General features: G+C 39.3%; 3 protein-coding genes, 1 non-coding gene and 4 pseudogenes across 8 annotated transcripts; 3 read left to right on the forward strand and 5 right to left on the reverse strand.

Annotated features, from left to right (window-relative positions):
• Nucleotides 1-586: 586 nt before the first annotated feature.
• LOC104758671 (UBP1-associated protein 2C) lies at nt 587-2936 on the reverse strand. Its single transcript, XM_019239146.2, has 2 exons — nt 1519-2936; nt 587-912 (listed from the first exon to the last, which is right to left on the reverse strand). The coding sequence occupies exon 1, from the start codon at nt 2794-2796 to the stop codon at nt 1522-1524; it is 1275 nt and encodes a 424-aa protein (XP_019094691.1). The 5' UTR covers nt 2797-2936; the 3' UTR covers nt 587-912; nt 1519-1521.
• Nucleotides 2937-2989: 53 nt separating this feature from the next.
• Nucleotides 2990-4929, forward strand: LOC104758670 (uncharacterized). 4 transcript variants are annotated; one of them, XM_087494575.1, is made up of 6 exons: nt 2990-3175; nt 3270-3625; nt 3709-3771; nt 3962-3999; nt 4072-4489; nt 4582-4929. In XM_087494575.1, exons 4-6 carry the CDS (start codon nt 3974-3976, stop codon nt 4804-4806), a joined length of 669 nt encoding a protein of 222 aa, XP_087350701.1. In that variant the 5' UTR covers nt 2990-3175; nt 3270-3625; nt 3709-3771; nt 3962-3973; the 3' UTR covers nt 4807-4929. The 4 variants fall into 4 exon arrangements, with proteins under 4 accessions (XP_087350701.1, XP_010479878.1, XP_010479879.1 ...); XM_010481576.3 differs by having other exon boundaries at nt 3013-3175; nt 3709-3761; XM_010481577.2 differs by having other exon boundaries at nt 3041-3124; nt 3709-3761.
• Nucleotides 4930-5051: 122 nt separating this feature from the next.
• Nucleotides 5052-6303, reverse strand: LOC104760006 (multiple organellar RNA editing factor 8, chloroplastic/mitochondrial-like; annotated as a pseudogene).
• A 1051-nt stretch (nt 6304-7354) lies between these two features.
• LOC109129980 (uncharacterized) lies at nt 7355-7913 on the forward strand. Its single transcript, XM_019239051.2, has one exon. It carries the CDS (start codon nt 7399-7401, stop codon nt 7753-7755), a length of 357 nt encoding a protein of 118 aa, XP_019094596.2. The 5' UTR covers nt 7355-7398; the 3' UTR covers nt 7756-7913.
• An 841-nt stretch (nt 7914-8754) lies between these two features.
• LOC104760007 (DNA replication complex GINS protein SLD5 pseudogene) lies at nt 8755-9831 on the reverse strand (annotated as a pseudogene). The gene is made up of 3 exons (XR_015585661.1): nt 9661-9831; nt 9454-9577; nt 8755-9069 (listed from the first exon to the last, which is right to left on the reverse strand). The product of XR_015585661.1 is annotated as a DNA replication complex GINS protein SLD5 pseudogene (transcript).
• Nucleotides 9832-10121: 290 nt separating this feature from the next.
• LOC104760008 (agamous-like MADS-box protein AGL62) lies at nt 10122-11856 on the forward strand (annotated as a pseudogene).
• Nucleotides 11857-13255: 1399 nt separating this feature from the next.
• On the reverse strand, nt 13256-13397 carry LOC147924875 (U4 spliceosomal RNA; annotated as a pseudogene).
• Nucleotides 13398-13579: 182 nt separating this feature from the next.
• LOC147924876 (U1 spliceosomal RNA) lies at nt 13580-13743 on the reverse strand. Its single transcript, XR_015587841.1, has one exon. It is a non-coding gene; the product is annotated as a U1 spliceosomal RNA (small nuclear RNA).
• Nucleotides 13744-14237: the final 494 nt, after the last annotated feature.

Raw genomic sequence — 14237 nt, forward strand, 5'->3', positions numbered from 1 at the left:
GTGGACAAGAAGCGAGATCAGATCAATGTCTTTGTCTTCAGACCAAGAGGACCAGAGAATATTTAATACCAATTTCTCGTAATAATGTGGCCACCAAAGCAAGAACTGTCAAATTCAGTAGCCATGGCCATGGGATATTGCCCAAACAAAGCCTTTTTCAGAAAGAAAGAAAGAAAGAAAAAACTAAAAATCTCTGACAGAAAAAACTCAAAAGGAACCGGGGGAAAGAAACTCATTTAAATTGGCATATATACCACAAAGAATCAAAGAGATTTGTTTATCATATGAAGCAAACAATGGCAACATCAGACAGCAAGAAACATACTCTTCAAGACACTTTTATCATGTCTGATAGACATTAGGGCTTCCCATGTCTGATTCGAAAAGATGAAAGTCAATACAATTTGCTCAGTATATCAAGCTGCTATAGTGCATGTTCAACACTTTTATCCTATGAATCAACCAGTCAATCATATGATTCACACAGCAAATCTTCTAGTGCCACTTTCTTTATGTCAAGTAAAGGATTCTGTAGGTAGGTTAACCCCAAACGAATGTCCACAGAGATCACAGACAAGTCACTATGTTGTAGCAAAGACTCACACGAGTAAAAGAAAATTAACCAATACAAAGTAAAGAAAAATACACCAATATTATTATTAAAAAACTCTCACTACTCTGACAAACAAAATCAATCTGCCGACTATGTCTATGAAAGAAATACAGGATGATATCCTAGTCTATAATCAGTCATAGAGCAACTAGGCATTTCATACGCCAAGACACATTCAGATCAAGTGCAGAGAGAGAGAGATCAAATCAGCAATACATTCATCAATCCAGAGATTTTAAAGAGGCTGCAATCAGGTAATCACCATTAAGCACAAAAAGCATCTTCTCCCTGTCACAAACCTGAATCAAACATCCATTCACAACTTAATTTGGTCATTAGACAAACAAGCCACTTCAAATGGAAAACTATACTATAAGCAGAAAACAAGAACTCCCCAGCAATGTATGGGAGCCAATGGACAATGTACTGCACCCAATCATACTTTGAAGGTAATTAAAAAGAGAATATGAGAGGAACTAGAAGCTAATGATGATAACGGTTGCAGAAAGAGTAACAGCTTAGGGTATCTTATCTATAAATGAAAGCCAAAGCAGATGAAGAAATTAAATGTACTAATGCCTAATATAACTGAAAAGGGTTCAAGGAGCAACTTTTCTGGTTATCTGCTGTGAGTAACAAAGTAAATACATAAATCCATGGTAACAACATAATCAGGCATTGCATCATCAAGAAACCACCCAACACAGGCAACTAGCCCAAAGCAGACAATTAATAAAAACAAAAGAATTCCTAGCAAACAATATTACTAGGCACAGCAACAGGCAAAAGAACTATGCAAAAACAAGTGAAGCATATGTCAAAATGCAAGGACCATGACCAAAAAAAAGCTGTGCCCCACTAACAAGGTAAAACAAAAAGAATGATGTAAGGAAGAACCGTCTCACCGTTCAGTAATTTGGAGGACCATTGGGGTACATTCCTGCAAGAGAAACTCTTGGCACCGGAGAGGAACCAACAGGCTGATGCTGTCCAGGATATGCTGAAGCTGATGAATGTCCATAGTGCCCACTCTCTGGATAACCACCACCAGACATCGAACTGGGTGGCATTCTATACGCCCCAGTTCCAGAACCAGGCCCATAACCACCACCGGAAACACCCATTGATCCTGCACCAAGACCACCATAAGCACCAGTTCCTGCACCACCGTATGCACTGTAATGACCACCATATGCACCTCCATAGCCACCTGCAGTAGCAACACCCACTGATGATGGTGTGGAATTCATGTGATGCGGTGCTCCTCCTGAATACCCACCATAAGCACCCAACCCAGCAGGTCCACCGTGACCACCAGTAGCTGCGCCATAAGGTCCAGAAGGAGGAACCATACCCATTCCATCACCGTGACCGTGACCGTGACCATGACCATGACCATGACCAACCCCAGCACCACCGTCTTGACCTGGTGGCTTTCCTTTCTTACCGTCAATAGCCAATTTACACTGCAAATTCTTACCATCAACCACCTTCATAGGCTCAGCAAGAGCAGCCTGAGCACCTTCAGCAGTCTTGTAAACAAACAACGCAAAACCCCTTGATTTACCAGTAATCTTGTCAAAACCCAAAGGACCTTCCTCGATATCCCCATAAGCCAAAAACTGATTCAATAACCTATCCGCCGGCATATCAAACGGCACATTCGCAACATAAATCTTCCTCATGGATATATCCGTAACATGTGAGTTCGTCGTACCTTGATTCCCAGCCGCCGCGAGCTGCGTAACCGTAACGCGTCCATCAATCTTCTTAGACGGCTCTTTCAAAGCAAGCAGAGCTCCATCAACATGTTTAAAAGTCACGAAACCATAACCTTTGGATTTAGCAGTAACCTTATCGAGAATCACGATAGCTTCTTCGAGATCTCCGTAATTGGAGAAAAGAGAACGAAGACCTTCCGTCGTCGTCTCCGCCGCGAGTCCACGGATGAATAGCTTCCTCTGAGAGATATCGGAATCTGCGGTCGATCTAACGATCTCGAGGATATCTGGATGCCGTACAACAGCTTCTTGTAAGATATCGAGAAGCTGATCAGTAGAGAACCGCTCGATAATCTTCCTAGCGTCATGTGGCATCAATCGAGACGAAACGGGGCCGATGACACCTTCGTTTAGCATCGAGATTCCATTCTCATCGAGCTTTCGCTTCTTCAACATATCCATGGTCTGAAAGTTTTTTTTTTTCGCCTAAAATCCTTAACCCTAGTCCCGAGTTTGAGAGAGCGGTACACGAACAAGATGAAGACAGAAGAATAAAAATAATCTTTTAAAGGAAAAAAATAAAAGTCGGTTTCATACTGTATAATATAAGAAAGGAAATATGCCTATTTTATAAACAAAATTTGGCCTTAAATAAGGCCCAATGACTTTAGGCCCATTAATGTTCCTTCCATCTTCTTCCTTATCTGTTTAGTTTACTCCCGCTCTCTCTCTCTCTCTCCTCTTCATCAATGGCTCTAGCCGGAAAAGTACCTTAGCGTCTGAGAAAAAGGTATAATTTTTTATCTCCGGTTCATCTCCGTATCGGAATGTCGCTGCATATGTGAGTGCTTCTTCTTTCTCACTACATATCATTTTGTGATTTGAAATCAATTTGAAAAATATTGGTTGATGTGTGTTTTTTTTGTTGTTGGCAGAGGGGTATCGATGGAGATGAGATACCCATTTCAATCGATTCGTGCTCCAGTCCGATGCGGTTGTTCGATTTATTGGAATCTCAAAGAACCTTTGAGTTTGAGAATATCCAAATCACTTGCTTCTTTAAATTCTATTAGAGGATTGGAGTTGAAATCTGTAGGTTCATCATTGTGCAATGTGTTTGAGATTCATAGCAGAGAAGTCAATCCAAGTTGTTTTGAGGTGAAGGCTATGGATAAAGATACTGAAGCTGATAGTGATAGGAAGGTTATTAAAGAAGAGGAGAGGAGAAGGAAGATTGGATTAGCAAATAAAGGAAAGGTTCCATGGAACAAAGGAAGGAAACACACTGAAGGTATATAAAGAGAGCTTTTTTCATATAGGAATTGCTTCTTCTTTGAGGCTTTGAGTAGTGAGTTTGGTACAACATCTTAACAGATACTCGAAGACGAATCAAGCAGAGAACAATCGAAGCTTTGAGAAATCCCAAGGTGAAGTCAAGTAAGATACTACAATACAATTCAGGGACCATTTTGTTGTGTTCATCTTCTATTGTTTACTGTGAGAAGTGAGAACCATATGATGTGAAAGAAACAAAAGCCAAACTCGTAATGTTGTGTCTTGGGTTGTTGTTTTTCTGCTTTGGTGAAATAAGTTTAAAGCTTTGTTTTCTCTCTTCAATATCTTGCAGGTTCGGAAGAAGATGTCTGACCATCAAAAACCACACAGGTAGATTTGTGAGCTACTATACACCACATTGAAGTTAGAAGCATATATAAAAGCTAAGTTTGTCTCTTGCAGTGATGAAACCAAGGAGAAGATAAGGGCTTCAGTGAAACAAGTTTGGGCACAACGGTCAAGATCTAAGCGATTAAAGGAGAAGTTCGCGTCATTATGGTCAGAAAACATTGCAGAAGCTGCAAGGAAAGGAGGAAGTGGTGAAGTAGAACTCGAGTGGGACAGTTACGAAAGAATAAAACAAGAGTTTTTATCTGAGCAGCTTCAGTTAGCTGAAGAGAAAGCAAGAGCAAAGGAACAAACCAAGATGATAGCAAAAGAAGCTGCACAAGCCAGGACTGAGAAGATGAGGAGAGCTGCAGAAAGAAAGAAAGAACGTGAAGAGAAAGACCGTCGAGAAGGAAAGATTCGAAAGCCAAGGCAGAAAAGGGAGAGTCCAACCGTTGCTTCACGTTCTAAACTGAAGAAGAGACTAACAAAGGTAACAAAAAAAAAAAGCTACTCCGTTGATGTCTCTGACAAAACTAGAAAAACGACTTGATGATTCTTTGGTTTGAATTACTATCTTTTCAGATTCGGAAGAAGAAAGCAAGTCTTGGTAAAATCGCTGTTGGAACGGATAGGGTAGTTTCTGTTGCAGCTAAACTGGAGAAACTGGACTTGGAACTGATAAGGAAAGAGAGAACAAGAGGAGATATCTCACTTGCTGATCAGATCCAAGCTGCCAAGAACCAACGAGGAAGTGATGTTTTATCGAGATTTGGTCTTTTTGCCATGAGTTCAATAGATTTTGATTAACTCTATCTTTTCATCTCCTAGTTTATAGAGCTATCTCTTTACTTCTTCTGCCACTAAATACTGAAATAAAGTGTTCAAAAGAATGACTTGAGGATATATAATAAATAAACCAATTGTTAAATAGATGCAGAACTTATTAGTCTCTCTCACAAAGCAGAGTGACAAACTAAAGCACACTGACCACCATAGTTTCAGTTCCGTATTGAAAAGCTCCTATACATGAAAACCCAATACAGTTCAACTACTTAACCATGGTATTGATCCCTATCGGGCGGGTATGGCTGCTGCTGCGTTCCATCACCCTGACCTTGCTGTTGGTATCCACCGTTCTGCTGGTCGTTTCCAGACCATCCTCCATTCATGTCCGGTGGTGGAGATCTCCGGTAGATGATTGGGTTGTTACCCGTGTCTTGAATTCTCCTATCGTTCTCTCTTCTCCTCTCCAAGTTCCTGCTACTATCCCAGTTGCGAGGCCTGTCACTGCGTCTGTTTCCATAAGCTGATCTAGCATTGTTTCCATACGCAGCTCTACTATAGTTTTTACCAGGTCTAGCATTGTTCCTCATCCACTCCTCATGATACTTTGGGTCATATGGAACAGCCTTTCCATTAATGAAAGGTTCTCCTGAAAAAGAGGTCATCTCAGAAAAACCCCATCAGACTAATTACTCTCTGACGAGATCAAAATATTGATGTCACTTGCAAATTTCAACAACGCTATCTTGGGACTACAATGCAAAATTACCAAAGAATAATCAACATACCTCCATAGTCTTTCTTCTTCACATCCATGTAGGAATCAGGAAGAACGTATTTAACCTTAGGCAAATCTGTATTTTCATATATAGATGAAATCATAAAAATTCACTCCAATGCATAATTGCTTATAACTCAAGCAAGCAACAATTAGGCTTTTACCTTTGATCTTGTCTGAAACATCTTGTCACACTAGTGCTCCAAAAGCAAAGTAGCATCTGTGTGACACAGAGTAGATCTTCATCCTTGCCTCCTCTTCACTGAAATGCCCAATGCACAATGAGAGACACATTCAACAAAAGCAGATATAGAAATAATTCTGAACTCAGAGAGTTATCTATATACCTACCTGCCAACGACCTGAGCTAGGGTTTTGATGTAGGAATCAATAATCTCGTCTCTAGTGAGATCGCCTTCAGGGGTATCCATGACAACAAGCCAATGCTCGTAATCACAACCATCGAATTCGAGCTCACTGGTCTCTTTTGGTGGTGGCTGATTCGAACAATTAGGGTTGGGATCATTCAGTGAAGACGAAGTAGCGTGCGTGGACAGATCTCTAGCCGAAAACAGAATCCAGCGACGAGAGGACGGGAACGGTTCAGCGACGTTGACGCAGATCGAGAAGCCGCTGGGGAATTGGCGAGAGCAGATGAAGACGCGAAGGGACGCTTAAAAAAGCAAGGCAAAAGATGTCGCCGGCCGGCCAAGGATGGAACGAGAAATAGTCTGAGTCGCCATTGGAAACGTAAAACCCTTAGAAAATTATATCAAAAGGGTTTTGTACTTAAAACTTTATATATATAATGCATGGTGTAAGTAATATTCAGTAATGCAACATCAAAAAAAGAAAAATAAGCGGAAAATGATTTCAATTTTTTTCGATCTATAAAATTAATTAATGTTTAGGAATAAGAAAAAAAAACTCAAAACACCAAAATCTATTAGGAACACAAAGTTCATGCATCGAAATCATTCTTAGGTAAATCCAATGAGTAGGTGTCTTCTTTTTGTTCTTGTTTTTTAAGAATAAAATGTAAAATTTATTTGAAAAAATAAGTCTTTAAAGTACATATTTTCTTAGACTAACTCAGCTTACATATTTAAAAAACTATAGTGCCTATGTTTTTAGTTACTTGCAAGCCAAGTGATTCCAGGTGGTACTCTTTCGTTTATCAGCTTGGACTGTCGATTATGAGGAGTTGTTATAATATTCGGGAACAATGGCCGGTTGAGTTATTAGTGGACCATCTCTTATAAAAAATGCAAGAACTGATCATTCAAAGGCAAAGTCAACCGTTGATTATTTTTTATGGACTTGCATTGAGTTTTTTTTTTCTTTTTCTTTCCCAAATTCATTTAGAGGAAAACGAATAAGAAGCAACATGTATGTATTTGGTTGAGCATTTACTTGGAATTATCACGGGAACATCATAATTTCGTGCCACTTTGTCTCGGCTGTCCATCACGAAATATCATTTCATTTCGTTATAATTTCATGCCATTTGGAATTAGAATCAAACCGATTGAGATCAATTTAGAATTAAATCGAAGAATTATAAACCGGTTTCATTAAGATATTCTGGCTTAATTATCGGACACGTCTTCTTAATACTACTTAATCAATGTCGCCCGTTTCATCATCGGACGTTTTGATTCTGTTTTAATTTGAAAACGACTAATTTAAGACTCCAAGACGTTTTGATCATCACAATTAATACCATATAAGCACTGTTTTCGTATAAATAAACGGGCAAGGATCTTGTTATTGTTCATCAATCAAGAACAAACTTCACATAGAGTTAATATTTTCATCAATTCTAAGTTTTCTCAATTATGTCTATCAAGAATGTTGTTCTTCTTCTAGTGATCATATCTGTTGTTGTCTCTACAAATGCTCAGCTACCACAACTTCCCTTTCCTTTTCCATTCCAACCCAGCCCCGGCATGCCAGGATTCCCCGATATTGCAAAATGTTGGTCATCTGTGATGAATATTCCGGGATGTATCACAGAAATTTCTCAAGCCATACTTAGTGGACGATTTGGCAATATTGGTCCAGCTTGCTGCAAAGCATTTTTGGAAGGTGAAGCCAATTGCTTGCCGAAACTCCCACTCAAGCCATTTTTTCCTCCAATGTTGAAAGAGCAATGTTCAAGAATTGCAGGCGCAATTCCTCCTGCCACGAAGTAAAATTTAAACTATAAGAGCTTTGTTAATCGTTTGATGTTTAGCTGTTTTCTCTCTATTCTTCCTTTTCGACGTTTAGTTGTTTGCTTAAGCTAAAGTTAGTTTTACATTCAAGGATTACAAATTTACAATAATGTTAGCAATATATGAATGAGTTTTCTTTTCAATAAATTATTAGTCATTATCTGGTTATGATCTATATAATTCTGGTTAACATGGTCACTGGTGAGAGCTGATCCGATCCTTCTCTCCCACCATGACATACACACTTGGCCCATCCTTATAGGCCCCCATAATAAGCCCAGATAATCGTTTTTGTCAGGGCAAAGGCTAACCAACCTGGTCCGTTTATAACGATTCCATCTTAACACAAAGTATAGTAGATCGTCCTTTATCAGGACTAGGTCTTGCATCTAGCATCATAAATCAAGCACAAACATTCTAACAATACGAAAAAGTTAAAAAGAAAAATTGATTGCTTCCACATTGAAAACAACTAAGTTTTTGTTTAGATTCATAAAACAAATCCTACCTTACACCTAGTTGTGAGTTGTTGTGTGAGTGTGACAATTAGGAAGTTTGGAGCCATCAAACTTTGCCTCTCTTTGAAGCTGTATGGAATAGATCTGGTCCAAACTTGTTGGTCGAGTCATTGAATGAGCTGCGGTGACGGAAGTGGTGCTTCTCCTTGCAGGCTTGCAGCCTACTGACTACTGTTTCTCTCCCCCCTACAAGGAGCGAATAGCTAAGCTGCATGGAATTGGGAGCGGGTAAGTGGAAGCGAAACGTGGAATCGAGTTAAGAAGCGGGTATATGTTGGAAGCGTATATATAACTGGTGAAGGAAAAGTTGGAGTAGAATCGGATATTTGTAAGGTCGCAGAATGGTTGTAGAGAGTGTAGAGAAGATGGATGACGCAAAAGATGGTTCCTTGATTTAAGAAGATTGTATTGGGACACTTGGTAAACATTCTAAGAAGATTGATGACGATAAACAACGCACGAGCTGTGACAAGTTTCTATCAGGACATAAGGAAACTCATACACCATAAAATTTCACTATACAACTCAAAATCATAAACATTGAACAGAACTACAAAAGGTAGCAGCACCACCCAAAACTTATGCTATGTTTGAGTTCAGATCAAGTCAATTTGGCCAGATTCGATTGCTCCTTTTACAATCTTGGGGCTCTCTCCTCTGCCAAAAGTAAGTAAAGGCAAAAAAAAAGTTAAAACCCCACACTTAGCTTCTCTTGCTCAGACAGCCGTCTTTCAGCTTCTTCTGACTTGAGGTTGTGGAACAAAAACTTCTCTATCTGCAACAATCAAATGAAAACCATTGGAGATACATATAAGGCAAGAACTTTTTCTTTACAGCAAACATATTTGTACAACAGCTAACACTATGATCAACAGCTAACACCTGGTACTGGTAGTACTACCATCAAGCAAAAGAGAAGTGTATTAACTAACTGTCAAGCAAACATTCCATTCCAAATATCACTAACCTCTTCCTAGGAAGAAATGATCAAAAGCAAAGTCTTAAGGAATAAATCCGTTGCAAATATAAATCTCTTACAGTCAAAAATCAAAGTCTATTACGCAACATTCCTGTACTACAATTGACACTTAAAAAAATCAACTAATCTGAGACTCGTGGAAATAGAAGATAGGATGGACAAAAGACAAACAACACAGACCTTGAGGAGCCTAACCCTGAGATATAATCTGAGTAGAAACTGGGTTCTATCCAAATCCATGTGATAAAAGAGACACCACCAAAGGGTCTTTACCATTTTCCACATAATCCTCAATTGTTTCTTCCTGCAGTTGATATTACAAACAATTTCAAAACTCAAAAATCCCCAACACTAACAAACAAAAATTAGGGTTTTAGAGATTTTTACCATTAATTCGATATGTTCTTTGGCTCTTTAAACAAGAGCTCCTTCGTACTGAAGAATCTCTGGCGCCGCTTTCTCGCTACGCCACGCCCTTTTCAATAGCTCAACGTACGATGTTGAGACATCATAGTCTCGTAATCCACCGATGATCCTCCGTTTCCGAATTTGACACCATTAGAATCTCAGGCGCCGCCTTCTCGTTACGGCACGCCCTCTTCCCCCTCTCTCTCTCTCGCCGCTAGAATGATTCCGTTACTTGAACCGACGTAGCAATGGTTTAATTTGGTTTAGTAAATTAATCATGTAAACCGAAAAAAATTGAAGTTAAATCCTTTGGCTCAGTAGAAATAGTTTTTTTGATGTGAGGGTTAAGGAAATTTCCTTTTCCTTATTACCAATTAGAATTAGGAAATCATTATTACGAACAAAAAAAACTCTCTCTCTCTCTCTGACTAGAAACTCTCTAATCACAGAAAACAATGGTGAAGAAAGGAGGAATGAAGACGAAGATTGAGATTAAGAAGATCATGAAGAAGACCTCGCTAGGACCTATCTGTGTCAAACGTCGGACTCTTCAGTAAAGCTTCTCAGCTTTGTCTTCTCTCCGGCGCACAAATCGCTATCTTAGCGACTCCTCCTTCTTCCGAATCCAACGTCTCCTTCTACTCCTTCGGTCACTCCTCCATCGATGGCGTTGTCTCTGCTTTTCTCTCGGGACAACGTCCTGTTCCCGTTCCTAATCCCGAGGATGACAAAGCGATGAGGGAGGACGTTGGTATCTGCTTGACTCGTAAGGATCTAGGGTTAGGGTTGTTGGAACTACACTTTTGACAACATGGCTTTAGCCAACTTTCCGGTGACTTTTCCGGTGACGTCCGTTATCGGAATGACCGGTTTAAGGACTCTTTGGATTCCTTGTCAAAAGCGAAGTTACTTGTCAAAAGCGAAGTTATAATGAATGAGAAATTAATCTCCAAAGTGGTTAGCTTGAAAGCTTATAACTAGTATTATGGGATGAGGAAATTACGTTGCATGGACCGGACTTGGTTTAATATTTTGGAGTAAATTTATTTGCAACTTATATTACATTTCATGTTACGTATGTTGCTTATAATATTCAAAATTTTTATTTGCAAAGTCAAATCGAGTTTGTTGTGTTTAAAACAAACAAAGTCGAAGCCTTATCAACTCAAACGGAAGAATAAGTCGCGTCGGAGATCTCGCAAACGTGTGAGACTTCGATCGCATCTCTCCACTCCTCAACTTCCCGAGATATCAGTCCACGAGCCCAGATTTTGTGGAGAGCATCTCGTCCTCCTCTCCATATAAATACATAGCTCTCTCGTTTCATTATTTTTACGCTTGCGGAGAAGCAAAACACTCTGAAACAAAATCCAACTCTCTCTCACTCCTTTTTCTCTCACTACAAAAACGTAAGTGTTATCGTCAAGAGTGTATCGTTTGCGCCAACGTTCGTTTGAGTCCGTAGTCAAGTGTTGTGACACGGTCTCGTCTCGGTTGTATCCTGGGATCCATGTACTCACTAAACCGCCACACTGCGGGAGCTACTTTGGGTTAAGGAAAGAGATTCGAGAATCTACTTCTACTCCTTTCTTCTATCGTTTTACATAGGTGTTATAATCGTTATCTCATATTTGGATTTTCGCGGTCCTACAAGGGTTTTGGTGGAACAACGAGAGGCTTATCAGATCGGAGAATCCGCGAGAGATTAGTGACGCAATTGATTCCATGTGGGCGTTGTTGGTTAATCTCAAGGAATTGCGTGCGGATGAAGCTTCTTTCGTTAATAATAATAATCAAGCTTTCGAGAAGAGCGGTTTTATCTTAGACGGCGCAACTCAAGAGCCGGATCAAACCCTAAATCATCTTCAATCTATTTGTACTACTCCAATAATTTGTTGCATCCCTCCTCCTGATGTTATCGATGATCAGTCCACTTGTCCAGATGATGATTCTCTCATAGCGGATACGGTCTTCACTGATGATCTACCTGCAGATACAAACGACATCACTGAAGAACAAGATCAGATCTTCTCGCTCTGTGAAAGCTTCTGCGTTACGGACAACAACAACTCTATTACTGAAGTAAACTTGGATCTGGATCAAGAGCTGGATATTGATCAACTCATTGATTTCAATACTAATTTTGAAAGCTCCCTCGATAATTGGTTTATGTAATATAACATTTGTGTTTTGTTTTTATGATTTGTTGTATTTGTGGTTTATTTCAAATTCAATTCTTTTCATTAATCTTCTCAGATCAAAATAGGAATTATTATCTTTAAATCAACTTGTATAATCTTATCTGATATTAAATTTGGAAGCAAACCAAAAAGGTGAATATTATAGATTCAATGAGCATTTATAGCAAGAAGCATGACTGTGTCTTAACAGAAATCTCTGGTTTTCTTGTTAATGCATCTCTTTTGCCCATTCCATGAGATTTCTTCAGGAGATTTGTTTGTAATCATGATGGCTCAGTTTCATCAACTTCTACCATTCTCTACCTCAAACGGTCTAAAACTATTAATATCATCATTCACGTACCGTGAGCTGAGCTGTAAGGGAACTCAATGGTCTCTTTCTGATGAGGTTTACGTGAGCCTCTGCGTGTAAAGGCAGTGAAATTCTCTCGGTGCAGTCAAGGTAGCACCCGTAGTTCCCCATGTCACTCAGTTTCAGGGTCAAAACCGCACCATTATCCCCTCCCTACAGAAGTTATATGGTGATCAATGTACACACATGAGAAACCAAACACATCTAATTGAAAGATTGAGCATTTGATTTTACATGATGAAGCAGCTGTTGTATGAGGTCGTTGCATTGCTTTATAGTTCCGCGAAACCTGATCTCACTGGCTTTGACATTCACATGTTTAGAGATGGCGGCGTATGTCTGAATTGGCTGCCATTGGAACATGTTTTTTGAACTTCAGCTTTGTTGAGTTTATAAGCTCCGACGGTAAGTTTGTCAGCAGAAACTCATCAGTGACTTCCACAGAAAACGTTACTAAAAATTGAGAATCACCACCTGAAATTTTGAACTTCAGGATATATACTCCTATATAGCTGAAAGTGAGTGAATTGTGTTGTTAACATTACCGGGGAAATGAACAAGATCTGGATCTCCAGCTGAAAAGTTGAACTTGTCTCTTTCCGGGTGAAAGATGATCAGTGATTCACTCCCATTACTCTCGGATCATTGATGACAGGTTCAACAAAAACCGGAACATCCAGATGATTGATCCCATTCTTGTTCTTTGTGGACAGCGTAAGAGAATCAACACCAGCAAATTGATCATTGCTGAGGCAAACATGACCAAAGAATTAAAACAGAGGTCATACAGTATTTTAATATGCAAAACAAAGTTTGGTTTCATAACATATCATGTATGATGAACATTTGTTTTGAGAATATGATGTAATGTGATCATTATTTACATACATATAATCTGATCAATGGGTTGAAACAGTGTTAACCACCACACAAAACGTTTGTTTTGCTATTAACAATTAGGTAAGACAAAGAAACAGATGCCATGAGTTGAGTTAAAAAAGATTTAAACTGAAAATTGTAGGGCTTTACCCTGAAGGGAACCCTTCCAAAAATTCTCAAAGGCTTTTACACTTAAGAGGGGGTTTGGAAATAGTTTTCAACCAGCAATAGACGCGCCTCGGTTAGAACCTCACTAGCTGCGTCATTGCCCCAAGCGCAAAGATAAGTTTCTTTCAACAAATGCCTCTTTCTTTTATACCAAAACAGAACATATCAACTTGATGTATACTTCCGATGTGGGACTCTGTCCAAAGTACTACTAAATATGGATTTCCAAAAGTTAACATTCCTAAGAGTGTTGTCAAATTAAAGAAAGAAGTACAAAGTATGATTAAGACTGAGAATGGTAGAGGCCGCGCGAACGCAGGCCTCCTCTACCACAAATAATGACGCAGGCTCTCCCACTTGGGGAGACCTTAAGCTAAGCACCCCTCCTTTATGTGCAATGGAGGTCACTAGCTTAGGCCACTCCTCTTCTTGATCAAGAGTTGACCCCGTCCAGGTAAGTACTTTTCTAAGTGGGTCTACATCTTCTCTTATACTCTGCTTCTTCAATCATTCCTACAGTTCTAACCGATGTGGGACTGATACGTTTTCATAAGAAACGACATGAGTTGTGTGTGTAATAAACTAATACACATGATGGGCCATACGTTAACAAGACCCATTTGTGTTTATTTCTAATTTTCTAGGGTAGAAGAACTCTTACTTAGGGTTCGGTTGTTTGACTGGTTTTTTATCTAGTATGGTCGATCCATGTGGCCCTGCTGGTTATAAGTTTGCATACCCGTTTATTGGCTCTTGTTTGAATTTTCGGTACATTCAGAAATACTGATCCAAACAAACCAAAGAAGCAAAATGTTCGATCCGAACCAATCCGAACAAACCGAAGAAGCAACATATACCTTTCATAGTGTGTTTAACAAGCAAACATTTTTTCTCAAAATAATCAAATTAGCTAGCAAATTGGTTTCTTAGGAGAGTATTCAATCCTTATTTCCTGA

The sequence above is a fragment of the Camelina sativa genome, chromosome 17 (assembly GCF_030686135.1).
Source record: "Camelina sativa cultivar CO46 ecotype springtype chromosome 17, ASM3068613v1".
Lineage (NCBI taxonomy): Eukaryota > Viridiplantae > Streptophyta > Magnoliopsida > Brassicales > Brassicaceae > Camelina > Camelina sativa.

Excerpts from the sequence above, each read along its gene's own strand:
- LOC109129980 (XM_019239051.2), top strand. The coding sequence starts at position 7,399 with ATGTCTATCAAGAATGTTGTTCTTCTTCTAGTGATCATATCTGTTGTT.
- LOC104758670 (XM_010481576.3), top strand. Across the intron at positions 3,762-3,961 it reads AAGCTTTGAGAAATCCCAAG|GTTCGGAAGAAGATGTCTGA; the intron begins GTGAAGTCAAGT and ends AATATCTTGCAG. Across the intron at positions 4,490-4,581 it reads TGAAGAAGAGACTAACAAAG|ATTCGGAAGAAGAAAGCAAG; the intron begins GTAACAAAAAAA and ends CTATCTTTTCAG.
- LOC104758671 (XM_019239146.2), bottom strand. The coding sequence starts at position 2,796 with ATGGATATGTTGAAGAAGCGAAAGCTCGATGAGAATGGAATCTCGATG.